A 16,138-nucleotide genomic window follows, 5' to 3' on the forward strand; every position below is an offset into this window, starting at 1 on the left:
CGGCATGGCTACACCTCGATACAAAGGTAAGGATGGGGATGCATTTGGACCATAAGGCCTTACTCTCTAAGACTTCACAACAACCTAAAGTAAAAACGCTGCCATTTTAACTATGAAAAGGACATGCAATTTACATGTAACTTGTTAAAAATCTTCCGCAAGTTGGAAACAACAACTCCTCATCATGTTCACTAGCGTGTGTGAAAACAGCAATTTCTTGTGTGTGTCACAATCCCGCTGTGGCAACAACTGTAGTGCTGCACACAGGCGCTCAGTGCTCAGGAGGGAATTACTGATCCCTACAACCCAGTAACTCACGTGTGGCACCCTGGACTCTTTGCTTGCCTTGCATGTGCTTACAGATTGTGAAGGCCACTGGATTCTGGTTAGGTCAGTATGTTGTTTTCAGAAGAAATGTTTAAATTTTGTCATTGAGCATACTATCAACGAAGTTTTCTTCAAAATCCTGGACCGTCAATCAGTATTTGTGGTTTTAGGGCCATACAACCTTTGCCACAATTATTCAATTCATCTATTATCGTCTGAAATTGGTATAGTTATGAGTGAGAACGGCTGTGTTCTAATAAGAGTCTGTGTACACAAAGGCAAATCTCACATAGTTTACAGACGCCTCATAGTAGCAATAATCTTTTCATTTCTTTCAATCATTTAAGAGGTAAAAGTAATTTATAGATATAGGTATAGACACGCGAGTATTGGCTTATCACCCTGACCTACAGCACAGACTTCTGGGGATGGGGCAAGTTCATGAGATTTTGAAATAGCGTACTGATGAATCAACCCTGGTTATCAACGGGGTGACAGATATCACATCCAGATCATCTACAGAGACACACAGCCAGATAATACGCAGAAAGTGAGAGACACTGGAACTCTCAATCCTAAGTGGATGTCTCCATCAAATCCCTTCCCTCAGCCTTGGGGAACTCTGCTGCAGAGGAGGCAGAAAAAGTTTAAGAGCCAGAGGGGATGGAGAATACCAAGGAAACAGGGTCATCTAAATACACCAGGACAGATGCACAGATGAACTCACAGGGACTGAGGCAGTGTGCACAGACCCGCACAGATCTGTACCAGATAGGGCTCTAGAGTTGACAGAAGCAGACACAGGCTCCACCCCTAACCCAGAAGCTATCTCCAACTGATAACCACTTGCAAATGAAAATTTAGTTTTCTTCAAGGGCATCCAACTGGGGAAACGAACTAGTAAGTAGGTCCCATACCCAGCAGGAGATGGCTCACTGAAAATAAACTCTGTTTCTCGGGCTCTTTTCCTCCTGTTTATTTGTTTGGTCCTTTTCTGGTGTATTTTTAGCATATTATATGATAATATTCCCTTAGAAGCCTGTTTGCTTTCTAATAAGAGAGAATGGGGAGATATCTGGAGGGTAGGGGATGTAGGGAGGAACGAGGAGGAGTAGTGGGAAGGAAATATATAATCGGACTATAATATATAGTATATATATATATACTATTTTCAATAAAAGAAAAAAGAAATAGTTTATAGTACAGGTGAATTTTTTTATAGTAGGCGGGAACAAAGACACTTAAGTTGGTATTTGTGTCAAGTCCTATCACTGTGGTTAGATAAATAAGAAAGGAGAACCGGAGAGAAGCAATTCACTTGCACCAAAATGTTAGGCAGTCCCAACTGTGTTCTCTAGAGAAATGACAGCCACTTGCTGTATTTAACACTCTACTTAGCCCTTGTGACTTGGAAGAGAGAACTAAGGCACCCAAATCAAACAAACACTGGTATTCAGATTCATAGTCTTTAAAAACTGTCACTGCCCTTGACGCGGAGCAGGAAGGAGTGAGACACTAAACTGCATGACGTCAGTGAGGGGACCTCCAGCATCACAGGCTTTCCTAACTGTACTAAGGGTGCTACCAACTTCCTCAGTAAGTTCAGTCTCCTTCATCTTACCTTGACAATAACCATAGAATGGCAAGTGCCTCACAGTTACGGGAGGAGGTGGAGGGAGAGAGCTTTTCAGAGTACAAATGGCAGACTGCTAGGGTCCGAATGTTGTGTTTCCCCAAAATCCCGCAGCTGAAATCCTAACACCTTAAGTACTAGGAGGCAGGGCCCTGCAGATGGTTAGGTCATAAGGGACTTAGTACCCTTTAAAAAGTAGGTTTCCCAGTGTCAACTACTCTTCTGTCATGTGAGGACACAGGGGAGACACCATTCGTGAGGAAGTCAGCCTTTAGCCACACACTACATCCTCGGAGGCCTTGACCTTAGTGTTCCCAGCCTCCAAAACAGTGACAAAGAAGTAAATACATTTCTGTTGCTTCTAAGCCACCCAGTGTGTGTGTGTGTGTATGTGTGTGTGTGTTTGTGTGTGCGCACACATACTATAACACGTGTGGGAATCGGGATGACCTGCAGAAGTCTGTTCTTTTCTTCTACTATATGATTGATGGGGACTGGACTCAAGTCCTCGGGCGTATCAGCTGGTGCCTTTACCAAGTGAGCTCCCTGTCTGTATATGTTGGTACAGTAGCTGGAGTGGACCAAGAGCGTCACTACCTTAAGGCTAGTGTTAGCCAAAGGGTGATACAGAGCTTGGGCACACGGGAATTTCCCAGAGGTCTCATGACAGACCTACTTAATTAGAATATCTAGGGGCTGGTCCGGAAACTTCATCTTAACAGGTGCTTCTATCTAACGCGGTCTGTCGCATGGGGACCCCGCTGGAGAAGGAGAGAACATGGAGAGCACGATTGCCAGGACTGCGTACTTTGCCTCTGTCGAAGTTCTGGACGATGGTGAGGTGCAGGTGCTCCTTGCGCTGCCATTCTGTCTGCATGGGGTAGGTCAGGAACTCCCTGAGGGGCCGGTCAGACCACTCCAGCAGCTCATCATACAACAGGAGGGTGTAGGCGGCCTCTGCGTGCCAAGGGAGAGGACAGGACATCAGTCAGGACTCAGAACCATTAGGGATGGCTTCCCAAACTCAAAACTTAGCTCTGAATTTCATAACATAGCAGAGAAAATGTCAGGGATATGGGAAGGAACGAGTTAGCAAATGGTGACTTCCTTTGGTGACAGAATCAGCAGAGGTCTGGACGGAATCTTTGGGTTTCTATTATTTTTTGTTTCTCCCCTGTTTTCTCCTTGTTACAACACTCACATGCTTTAGATATGATAAACCTGTTCAAGGAAGTCACGTTAGAGCAGATTCAAAGATGTAGCGTGGACACGCCATTATATACAAGGACAATTCATAAGTATGTCTCTTGGAGATAGGAGACATCAAAGGCAAGCTAGCTAACTAACTACTAACTGTGCTGATCAGTCTTATGTCACCATGACGCTAGCCAGACTCATTTTGGAAGAGGAAACCCAACTCAGAAAATGATCCCACTGGATGGGCTTGTAGACAAGTGTTGACTGGTAATTTGATGCAGGAGGGCCCACCTCACTCTGGGCAGCACTGCCCTTGGGTGAGGGTGCTTTGGATGGTGTAAGAATCAGGCTGAGCAAGGCACGGGGAACAAACCAGTAAGCAGCACCACTCCGTAGCTTCTGCTTCAGCTCCCGCCTCTTTAGTCCCTGCCCTGACTCCCTTAGACGTCGGCCTGCGATGTGAGTGTGAAGGAAATTCTCTCCTCACCAAGTTGTCATTACTCCAGCAAGAGAAACCCTCACTGAGGAGCTAACCGGCTAATTAAGGGCTGCACACTTGAATCTGGAGCACACGACGTTGACTAAAAATGTAGTCAGAATTTAGAAAGAGGCATGAAAGTCAGAGAAAGCTGAATGAAGGTGAAAAGTAACACCAAACACCTGCCTCAGAGTGGGCACAGGTGAGGCACTGGATGGAGTGCATGCATCGGGGACTGGGGAGGGGCAGGTAACTGCCACATGGACTAAGTGATAGACCCTCCCGGCTGAACCCACAAGGCCTCCCAATGTATCCTTGACTGGCCCAGAACTTGCTATGTAGATCGGGTTGGCCTTAAACTCAGAGACAGACCTGCCCCCATCTCCTGAGTGCTGGATTAAAGGCGCGCACCACCACGACGGGCTGGCCTTAAACTCAGAGAGACCTGCCCCCATCTCCTGAGTGCTGGGATTAAAGGCGCGCACCACCACGACGGGCTGCTGGCTTCACAAGTTGCAGTAAAGGACACTGAAACCATGGGGTGTTGGCCTGACTGGATTTGCTGCAGAAACAGGTAAATGATTTTCCACACACACAAGGAGAAACAGCATGCAGACTTGACAGGTAGGGGGCAAATTTAATGTACTATTTGCCACCTTGTAGGTTGCTTCTTTCCTAAATAAAAAGCCTGACCAACTAGGAATAATAATAAAAACAAGAACACATGATCATAGATAAATGGTTATAATAAATTTCCTTCAAAAACTTAACAGCCAACTCATTTTCTTAATTGAAGGAAAATGCCCAACCCTTACGTTATGACTCCATTGAACTACCATGCCGCCTGTCTCTCCACAGCTGCAACAGTAGGTTTAAACACAATATAAACATACAGTGAGTCTTTTCCCCCTTCACTTATTGGACTGAAGCTAACTACACACCAAGTCCCAAGGCAGTGAACCAAGGTCTACTCTAGCCCTATGAATGGCCATTTCCACACATCAAACAGCGAGGTAAGAAAAGCCTAGGCCCCCATCACTTGGCTTTTGCCTCTTCCACATAGATGGCCCATGAGACAAAGCCTCCAGTCTCCTCGGCAGTGATCTCGGTGAGTATAAGCAATCTCCTGGCACAATTTTTTGCAAGTTTTTGTGATGCAGCCCCACTCTCGTCTCCTCCTGGAGTATGTGCCCTGCCTTCCCTCAGTGTGTGTGACAAGCTGCTCTCCCGATGACAAGCAGTTAAAACGATACATTTAGAGGTTTTTCTTTTGGGGAGGGGAATTGCTAACCATCTGGTTGCTACCATCGTCTCCCTCCATACATTTCAAGGTAAAAGTACTCAGCCATTGCGGCTTTTAAGAAGCCTGGGTAGCTGCTGGGCTCCCAGCCTTCAAAGTTGATGCCTTTGGGCTCCACAATCAGCTTTTGAGTAACAAAATGAGATGTATCTTGGTCCAGGGAGAGCCAGGCACAAAGAAGCTGTCCACAGTGGACTTGCTTGGGTACTTGCTGGCCTTCTCCTTATGGGGGTTAAACGTGAGACGGGCAGGGTTTTCACTAAGGGTGGAAATGGGTGGATACTGACGCAATTGCACCAACAGAGGCTGCCATGGCAGACTGTGCTGGCCAGGCGGGAACCAGAAGCTCACGGCAGACTGCACTCGCTGGCTGCGTGGGAACCAGAAGTTCATTTTAGGGACTGTGCTGTACTCTGAAGAAGTGTCTAGCCAACTGTGTTCCCTCCTCGGACCATGAGGATCTACACCAACTGGTCCCAGAGTCTGTTTCTTCAAGCCTGAGTAACTCGTATGTTCTATTCATGACTGACTTCTGTGGCTGTCACCCTTGCTTCTCCTATTTCTTTTTCTTTCTCATCACCGGAGTAGCTGGAAGTTCCAGAAAATAATGGAGCTAGTCTCAGGATTAAGAGAATAGCGGAGCTAGTCTCAGGATTAAGAGAATAACAGAGCTAGTCTCAGGACTAAGAGAATAACGGAGCTAGTCTCAGGATTAAGAGAATGGAGGCAGAGAGATGCCATGAAATGACACAAAGGGCCCTGAAAGTCAGAGTCATAGACAGAGAGAAGGAGGAACGGAGGTTAGCGTTTAACAGGCAAAGTGTTTCAGTTGCGGAAGCTAAGGAAAGTTCTAGAAATCGATGGTGATGTGCATAAACTGAAGACTTACAAATGGTTACAGTGACTGATAGGTGGTGGTGCACAGCTTTAATCCCAGCACTCGGGAGGCAGAGGCAGGAGGCCAACCTGGTGTACAGAGTAAGTTCCAGGACAGACAGGGCTACACAGAGAAACCCTTTCTTAGAAAAACTAAAAATATAAAAAAGAAAAAGCTCCAAGATCCTCTACTGCTTCCTAGACATATCATCTTTAGAAGACCAGGTGTAGGTGGTGACCCCTGGGAAAGGCTGAGAGAGCTGAGATGCTGACAGGAGGCAGAGGAAGCTGAGGAGTGACCATCGGCACTGTGGAGATGGCAGTCCACAACTGCTTTGGAATGCAATCGGGAAGCTGAGGGGGATGCATTGCTGGACCTTCTAATCAATGGAAAGCATGCATACTTTTCAGGTGTGACCCACATGACACCCTTCGAGAATGATTCTGAACAATTTACAGAGTTTCAGTGCGCACTGTTCTAGACTCACCTTTCTGTTCCCAGTGTTTCAGTGCACTCTGTTCTAGGCTCACCTTTCTGTTCCCAGTGTTTCAGTGCACTCTGTTCTAGGCTCTCCTTTCTGTTCCCATTGTCAGTGCACTCTGTTCTAGGCTCACCTTTCTGTTTCCAGTGTTTCAGTGTGCACTGTTCTAAGCTCACCTTTCTGTTCCCAGTGTTTCAGTGCATACTGTTCTAGGCTCTCCTTTCTGTTCCCAGTGTTTCAGTGTGCACACTGTTCTAGACTCACCTTTCTGTTCCCAGTGTTTCAGTGTGCACACTGTTCTAGGCTCTCCTTTCTGTTCTTTGGGGACTGATATATATCGAAGAGGGAAGGGTCCTAAGGGACAATCTTCTAAAGAGTTTAAAATTGTAAACAGGAAGTCCCACTGTGTGGTTAACCATAGGCCATTCCGTTCATGTGACAGGTGTACAGGGAGGAAGGCAGTGTGCAAAAAGAAAATCAGAAGAATGGAGAAGAATGAGGAGTGCAAGGCAGCATTGCAGAAGGCTGCAGGAAGCTGAAACCATGTCTACAGGAAGAGCACGTCACCCTGAAACTTCATTTTCTTCCAGGCACACACAAATGAGGACATTAGGAGAGAAGGAACTGTTAGGGCCAGTGAGATGACTCAGCAGGTCAACGTCGTAATGTACAAGCCTGGTGCCCTGAGTTCCTGTAACCTCGGTAAAGGTGGGAGGGAGAAGTGACTCCATAGGGTCTTCCTCTGACCTCCACACCAGCATGGGATGCACGCCCATACGTCATGCACTCACACAGTACATAAATACATGGAGGAAGCTGTCATATGGAAAAAACACACATCACTGATGATCTGGGAATCATGGAACTGAGTACGTAAGGAAAAAGCCCCCATCTCTGGCATCTCAGACAAGTTACATTTCGCTTGCAGAGAATCAAAACACATTTGTGCAGATGTGAAATAATGGTCCTTAGCTTGCTCACTCTCAATTCTCATTCTATTGATCTATTGATTTTTTTAAAGTAAAACAGTCCACTATACTGCATTGTTCCCTTTGTGATTCAGGAGTTATCAGCACTGAGGGAAAACCTTCATAGCAGGAGCTAAAATGTAACTGACAAGTGTACTCATCAGCAATGGATTTATTCCCAGGCTCTCTTCTAGGAGTTGACTAAGGACAAGAAACCACCACCTCTGTCATCAAAGGACTCATCCTTAACTGGGATTACCTGTCTCCACATATGCACAAAAACAAATATATACACACATATAAGGTAAAAACATTGTTGTAATTACTTTAAAATAGAGAATACGGGGCTGGAAAGATGGCTGGCTCGGTGGTTAGGAATGCTTTCTGCTCTTCCAAAGGGCCCCACTTTGGCTTCCAACACAGACATAAGGCAGTTCACCAACACCCTGTGACTCCAACTTCAGAGAATCCAATACCCTCTTCTGGTCTCCTTGAGCACCCACACATATATGGCACACACACACACACACACACACACACACACACACCTGAATACAAATCAAAAGAGAATGGGGAAAGTGATGGAAAGACCGGTTCAGCCCATGGATAAGGATAGCAAGAGTCAGTGAGGGAAGCGGAAGGAAGAGAAGCCCAGGACAGGGACTACTTTAGGAGAAAGAATCCACCGACCTCAGAATTCAACTTGGGGGAGAGTAAAAAGAGCCCGGAAGAGTATCCAGGCCTCTAGACTATAAACACAAATGGTACCAAGATAATAGGACCAGCTAGAGGTACCAGAGACACTAGCAATACATTAAAATTCTAGAATTGTTACCAAAAGGATTTCTTTATTTAAAAACTGAGGGAAGGGCCATAGTTCAAGAATTCCCTGGAAGAAAAGAGGGGCAAAGGCATCGATTTGTTGTTCGCAAACCCACAGAGAGGATTCTGGTTAAGTGGAGCAAGCGCCTTCCACCCTTTTCTAACGAGCACAGGAAAACACTTCACAGAATACACAAGGCAATTATCAGAGGAGTTTGAAAAGTAATTAAGAGCAAACGGACCGACTAGGAAAAGCCACACTTGAAGACGATCCGGCCTTTTACATCTCCTATCTCAGACTTCCTGCAAATGGGATCAGACAACGACAGCTCCCAGAGGAGCTTTTCTCTCCCAGGGCTGGGAAAGGGCTTTCCGTGGCACGGAGCTCTTACACTCCCTGTCTTCACCCTCCTCTTCCAGCCTCAGCTCCACAGCCAGAATCCTAAGAACTTGGAGTGTCTGTGCCAAGGGAAGAGTGGGGAACCAAAGAGAACAAGGAGCTCAGGAAAGAGCTCTTCACTTTGTCTCTGGAGTTTTGGGCTGATTTCCACGGTGCATAACTGTAGATCAGACCATGACTGACATAAGCAATGTACAATGGTATAGATCGTAATTAAGGAGCCGAGATCCGTGCTGGGGGGTGCACATGCAGGCAACTGGAGTGGTAGTTCAGAGGCCCTAAAACTCAGACATTGAAATCATATCCCCCAGGAAGTGGTGCAGGACCTGAGTTTTAAATCTAACTGGACTGATTGCCAAGATTAAAAATATCAATTTTGACAGAATGCTGAATCTTGTAACATAATGTTCAAAAGGTCCAGGATGTAATCTAAAATTACTTGGCATTCAAGAAACCAGAGAACTAAATAACTATCCAAGGGAAAAAGCAATTAACAGATGCCAACCCCAAGATGACTCACATTTTGGAATCTTAGACTATGAAGCAGTTATTGAAACTATGCCCCACACAGTAAATGTGAACACTCTCGAACAACTGAAAAGATGAATTCTTTGTATAGAAATGGAAACTCTGAGAAGAAAACAACAAAATGGAAATTTTTAGAATGGAATAATATAACAACAAAACAAACATTTTTACTGGAAAGGCTCAGTAGCTGAATGGAGATGGTAGAAGAGAGTCAGTGGCCTGGACATAAAGCAAAATTAACTCTCTGGTGTAAAGTTGTCTGGGGGCATAAATGATAGGGTCCTCGGACTTAGGGTACAATGACCAGAGGCCAAACACTCATTTCACTGCAGTCCCAAAAGAAAGGACTAGTATGTAAAATATATTTGAGAAAATGCAACTTTTTCATATCTGGTGAAGAGAATACAGTTATAGCTCAGAAGAGCTCAGCAAACTGAAACACATTAAACTTAAACAAAAGCACACCATGTATGTCATAATCAAACCACCAAAGACTAAATACAAATTCTCAAAAGCAACCAGACAACATTCTACGATGGGTCATTAAAGTAGCTACCTACTTCTCGCCAAAAGCAGGGAGGCAAAGAGGCAACGACAACCCCTTTGAAGCATAACAATAAAAGAACTATTCACTCAAAATTCTGATAAACAGGTCCCTCAGGGTTGAGGGTAAGCTACAGTTGGGTCCAGGAGTGCCCATCAAAGCATTGATGTGGGATGTCCTTCTATATATGTGTTGTTTTTATTGTTTGATGAATAAAGCTGTTTTGACCAATGACTTAGCAGAGTGAAGCCAGGTGGGAAATATGAACAGAGATAAAGAGAGAGAGTGGGCAGAGTCAGGCAGATGCCGTGCAGCTGCCGAAGGAGGCTTACCAAGTAAGCCACATCCCCGTGGCGATACAGATTAATAGACGAGTCTGAGAGATAACCTCACAGTTAAGAGCACTTGCTGTTCTTCCAGACCTGAGTCCCATTCCCAGCACTCAGGTGAGGTGGCTCTCAACCACTTGCAATTCCAGCTTCAAGGGAGCTAACACCTTTTCTTGCTTCAGAGGGGACCTGTGGCATTCACTCATGCATACACAGACCTACAGAAATCTTTAAATAGAAGCTTGGCACCTACTTCTGTCAGTGTTACAGAGAGATGGCTGGGAACTGTGGGGTTTGGTGGACAGGGTTAGGTTATATGGTCGTGCATGAAGGGAATCGTGAGGCTTCTTTTTGGGGTCTCTCGAGTCACAGCCATACCAGGAGTGGCTATGTTCTGCCTTGCACTCCTCCCCCCCATCTCCCCAACCTACTCTGCTACAAGTTCAGAAGCAGCAGAGCCAACTGACCACACACCAAAGCCTTCAAAACGCTGAACCCAAACAAACCTATCTTCTTTCTAAGCTGATTACTGTAGATGTTATGTTTCAATAACAGAGCTGGCTAGTGCAAGAGGCCATAAAGTAGATAAAAACAAACAAACAAACAAACAAATAAAAAAACTCAAGAGAATGCTTCACTGTCCTGCCTTTTAAAAGTACTGGTTTCTTCAGGATAAATAGAAATGGGTAGGAAACTGAGAACTTCAGAGTCATGAAAGTGGCCGTATCGTAGTAAACATAGAACACCTGAAAACTCTAAAACCCGCTTGAGCGTGGCAGGCGAAGGTGACGACTGCACTTGACAGGATTTCCAGTGAAGACGGATGCCACACACAATACGGCACAGAATGGGAGGATATGGGATCTGGATGGTTATGAAGATCCCTGCGGCACGAATTCTAATTGGTCTCAATAATAGGAACTCAGAGTCAGCTACCAGGCGGAAGCTGAAGGATCAGAGAAGCAGAGTGGTCAGCCACTAGAGAGTTCTTACCTCTACCAATGCTCAGACCAAAGGGGTGATCCTGTCTCTACGAATCCTCTGAGTGCATCCGAGCTCCTGTCTCCTCCCACCTTGTATTCCTTTCTCCACCTGCCACATCACTCCTGCCTCCTCCTCCCTAGTGCTGGGATTAAAGGTGTGGGATCCCAAGTGCTGGGACCACCTTTGTGTGAGTTCTGTTTCTCTTTTAGACAGAATCAATCTCATGTAGCCCAGGGTGGCCTTAACCTAACAGAGATCTATCTGTCTGCCTCTGTCTCACCAGTGCTGGGATTAAAGGTGTGTGCCACCACCGCCTGGCCTCTATGGCTAACTAGTGGCTTAGCTCTGCACTCTGATCTTCAGGCCAGCTTTATTTGTTAGATTAAACAAAATATCCCTACAGATATCATGTTTAAATTAAGACAGTAAAGCACTGAGTTCAAGTTTAATATAGTTAGATATTTACTTCATAATCCCAAGGGCAGCCTCTGAAAGACCATGCAAAGACAGAGGCAGAAATACAGTACTAAGAAACAGACATAGAATTAAAATGCATTGTGATTTGAAAAGAGAAGTCCCTGAATCTTCCTCTCGAATTAGGGACGGCAGAGGAGCGACCATGTTTAATGTGTCAGTTTCATGCATTAGCTCACGGCCCCCAATCTGAGCCCCAGGCAGAGTTACCTGTGAAGTTCTGAGCCTTGAGGTGCAGGTCGTAGAGTTTGTGGATGTAACGGATGTACATTTCCTCCTTGTTCAGCTCAGTCTTATAGAAGTTCTGTGAAAAAGAACACACGCATGGTGTTTCCTCAGCACGGGGGCCAACTAATAGTTCCTCTCACTTTGCTAAAGTTCTGTGTCTTCCCGGTCAGAAGGGATGCATGTTCCCCCACCCTGGAAGTATCTTTTTAATAATAAAGCGAGGAGACGAAATGACAGCAGCTGATGTCCAGTCTGACACTGCGTTAAACATTATCTGGCAATTATTGGGTAAGATGGTAACTCTTGGGTTATAGCCAATGATTCAGATTTCTTCTTTTGCTTTCTTTTTCATTTCTTTTTCTCTTAAGACACAGTTTTGGATGTAGCCCATACTGGCCTCCTGCATCATACTGGCCTCCTGCATCAGACGCCAGGAGCCGGAATGACCACTGTACCCCGTGCATTAGACGCCAGGAGCCGGAATGACCACTGCACCCCGTGCATTAGATGCCAGGAGCCGGAATGACCACTGTACCCCGTGGTCTCTTGTGCCCGTATTATTTTCCATCATTTGCTCTCCGTTTACCTGTCAGCTGGGCAGTCAACTTACCTAATTAAAATATTAAAACTGTGTCATAAATAACAGTATATTCAATATGCCGAGTGGCAGCAAGGATATTTCGATTTCACAGATACTTTTTTCTAAAGAAAGAAGTCTCTTGGACATAAAGTAAGGATGTGTGCACAGCACAAAGGAGTTTTTCTTGTCAGGTGTGGTGGTGCATGCCTTTACTCCAGCAGAAGGCAAAGAGAGAGGATCTCTGAGTTTGAGGCCAGCCTGGTGTACATAATGAGTCCCTGGCCAGCCAGGGCTATGTAGAGAGATCCTGTCTCAAAAAGTAAAACAAGCAAAAGAAAACAAAAAGCATTTTTCTCCCCTGGAAACTTGTTAAAAGAACAGATGAAAATATTTCTTATTGTTAAGGTACATTTCTAAATTGTGTTAATTTTCTCCCTTTCTTTTCCTTTCTTCCTTTCTTCCTTTCTTCCTTTCTTCCTTTCTTCCTTCCTTCCTTTCTTTCTCTTCCTTCCTTCCTCCCTCCCTCCCTCCCTTCCTTCCTTCCTTCTTTCCTTTTATTTTCTTTTTGACAGGGTCTTAATATGTAGCCCTGGAACTTGTTATATAGACCAGGTTGGCCTCAAACTCCCAGATATCCACCTGCTTCTGCCTAGAATTATAGCGTGCCTGGCAGTTGTATTCAGTTTTAATGTTTCTAGTTTATGTTTGAAATATAAAGGCATCAAAATTGTATTTCTGTTTATTATTATATAATGGGCTTATTGAAAATATTAAATTAAATAACTAACTAATATTAAATTAAGTAACTAATAACTAATTAAATAACTCCAATTTTGACTTACCGGGCTCTCTGAGCTGCAGGTACATTGTGAAGTCCCTACTTCAGATCCACAAGCTCAAGCACTATTTATTGCTGTGGCCTGATGCTTCCCTCTCGGTGTATGAAAGACACTGGCTAGTGCCGGGGAACGGAAGCGCGAAAGACTGACGGTTTCTGAGACAGAAAGTGCCAGGAATTCCATAGGTTTCTATAGCTGCTGAGCCAGTCAGTGTCCTAGGGATGCACCCCAAAAGGCACTGTCTGCCCATGATCTGACTGAGGTCCGTTCTTGAGCCCAAGGATTTTTTCACGACGCGGACACTGAGGTTGAGCTGACTACATTACTCCTTGCAAGCCTCGCCATCTGCTCTTCCCTTGCCTTTCATTTCCTGTAGATCCTGGCAGTCTTTAGAAAGCCAAGTAAACAAAAGCTACTCAAACCTCCCTCATTATCACCGAAATCATCTTAATTAGCAGGAATTGTACCATAAACATATCTAACAACCCCACAGCAGGTCTGATGTTATTAAGGGATGATTTGCTCTAATGGCTTTCTGGTAAGGAGCTCTGTTCTTTCGGAACAGAAATAAGTGATCACTGTGGAGATGAATATTGCCCCTTAAGAACAAGAAAACCAACATCTCCCCAGCCAGCAGAGGACTATCTCACACATGTCTGATAAAGATTGGAACATGTAGAACAAATTAATAATTACAACTCCTCCAGCTAGTCATGTCAAATATGCACTGTCACCAACTGCACACTGGAGGTACGTTCAGCTCGTACCCCAGCAGACAGAGGCAGCCTCAACAGGCTCTGCTGCTGACCTCACAGGAAGCGGTACTGAGGAGAACCATATTGCTACTAGAAAACATCAGAAACTTTCCATATGGTGTAAAAGCTAAAGAGATTAGCTTCAAAGTGATAGGTTTGGGGTTTTTAACAAGTAATCTTGTTTTAGCTCAAAACTGCGACAGTTTCCAAAATGCTCGCGTTCTCTGCTCTTCGTCATTCCCGAGCTGACATGGAGTCAGGGTCAAGTGACTACTACAGGCCCTCTGATTTATGGGGTTTCTGTCTTATTTCTATAAGGAGACAAGGAGGAACACAGGGGAGAGCATCCATTCTTCTATCAGAGGAAAGGGCTACCTGTGTTGGACAAGTTGAGGAGATGACGCTAAGGGCTGCATTCTTGGGTTCACCCCCAAAGAGAAGACGCTTAAAGAGGAGGTGAGGATGACAGAAGAGGGACCCTTAGGAAACAGGGAAACACTTTGCTTTGAGGTTGTTTATGAGCCTTTGTGTCTGGAGCTTAACCCCAGTGTGCCAGGGACAGCCAGGGCTAAGGATCCAAATGCAGCTCACAGAGCATGGGGCATACAAGCAAGGGCCTGGGAAAGGCTGCGGTCTCCGATTGTGATGAAAGAGAGAAAATGGGAGGCTGAGCAGAGGGAAGGATGTGCAAGCCGAGAAAGGAGAGGTACATGCCAGCACTACAGTGGATGGGATGATGGCCAGGCGACTGTCGCTACTAAGAAGTACATCAGCGTGAACATGATGTGACCTCAGAGCATGCTCAGGGCTCGCGATTTTCAGGGGCTGGTAACTGAGCTAGAGATGTAATGATTAATTAAAAATGAGAAGGAAGAGGTGGTGTGGTAAAGAAAGGCAAAGTCATGAACTCAGGGGAGCAGGGTAGTCAAAAACCGGGGCAACAGAATGATGGTCAGAGGAAAGTTCAGAGATTTGAAAAGGGCCTGAGAGGAATTAGCAAAGCACAGTGAAAAGAAGCTAATGGGTAGATGGAGTGCAGCCCAGCATTTCAAGGTGCAGGCAGAGCCCAGCTGCTGAGGCTTCAGGATGTCGGGGTGCAGGCAGAGCCCAGCTGCCAGGGCTTCAGGATGTCGGGGTGCAGGCAGATTCCAGCTGCTGAGGCTTCAGGATGTCGGGGTGCAGGCAGAGTCCAGCTGCCAGGGCTTCAGGATGTCGGGGTCCAGGCAGAGCCCAGCTGCTAAGGCTTCAGGATGTCGTGGCAAGAATGCCAACAACAGCACAAGGGTTTAGAAAAGACAGCCAAGCTTCATGTGTTCTCAGAAGATGTCGCTCTTCTTCGATTCCAAATGAGTTGAAGGAAATTACCAGTTTGCCATATAGCAAAATGCTGAAGTTAATGTCCAATGTATGATTGTTATTTTGTGGTGAGATACCATTCTATTCAATAATAAGACAGGTGACACTTTTTATAAATTTTGTTTGGTCTAGAGTAATTGTAGTTTAGACTATTGTTCAAATATATGTATATATACATACTACTTAATTTTACCATAAAGAAGTATTTGTCCTGCACGATAAATCATATGGTCATCTGGTTGTAATACAACTCTTGGCAAAAGGGCGATTATGAATTCAGTCTGTAAAGAGGTTAGTGAGTGAAACACGTATATTAAACAGAAAACTTCCCTTGGTTAGAGAAGAGCCCAGGAATTGGCTATTAAAATGTAGGATAACTGTGAGGATGGGAGAGCAGAGAGGAAACGCTTGACAGAGAAATAAAGGGCTTTCCATTTGGACATTGTGCTCCTCCTAAAGAAGCAACGAGACTGAGTGCAGTCAGCAGTTCACCCAGGGAGGACAGCAGCCTAAAACCCTCTGTGACGCCACTGAGGTCTGCCCACTGCCACCAGCCCAGCCCACAGTAGGAACATCCCACGATGGTCCAAGCCAAGGACTGACTTTCTGGGCTTCATCCAACCTAACGCTCACTGTTTCCTTTTTAAAACATTTTTACATTTTGGTAAGAAACATCCTGGAAAAGGGCACACATTTGAGATCAAATATAAAGTTCGTATTTCTGCGAAGCACTGCAAAGGTTAGGAGGACGGGAGGAAGAGTCCGGGTTACTAACCAGAAGGCTAACTGTGCAGCCGATCTTTTTGCCGTCCACTTCTCCCATCTTCATGCAGTCCCTGAAAACAGAGAGCAAGAGTCACACTCAGAACTTCCTTTCATGTGGAAAACAGTTTGTTCTGTGGTGTCTGGTGTGGGGGTCGGTGAGGTGTTGTCAGAGATCAGATTGCGTGGAATCAGGGGAAGGCTACTGGGGGGAAGGTCTGGGTTGGGACGGGGAGCAGAGACTGACCCCCGAGTTGCAGTGTCTGCTGAGGACAT

General features: G+C 45.4%; 1 protein-coding gene across 3 annotated transcripts in view; it reads right to left on the reverse strand.

The window, feature by feature from the left end:
• Nucleotides 1-16,138, reverse strand: part of Dock4 (dedicator of cytokinesis 4) — a 390,974-nt gene that overhangs the window by 37,850 nt on the left and 336,986 nt on the right. For all 3 annotated transcript variants that reach the window (XM_057782100.1, XM_057782101.1, XM_057782099.1), the window contains 3 exons: nucleotides 15,876-15,936; nucleotides 11,553-11,646; nucleotides 2,769-2,917 (listed from right to left, as the gene is read on the reverse strand). In XM_057782100.1, the coding sequence (XP_057638083.1) occupies nucleotides 2,769-2,917; nucleotides 11,553-11,646; nucleotides 15,876-15,936 (304 nt within the window). The remainder of the gene's footprint in view (nucleotides 1-2,768; nucleotides 2,918-11,552; nucleotides 11,647-15,875; nucleotides 15,937-16,138) is intronic.

Source organism: Chionomys nivalis, chromosome 10 (genome assembly GCF_950005125.1).
Source record: "Chionomys nivalis chromosome 10, mChiNiv1.1, whole genome shotgun sequence".
Lineage (NCBI taxonomy): Eukaryota > Metazoa > Chordata > Mammalia > Rodentia > Cricetidae > Chionomys > Chionomys nivalis.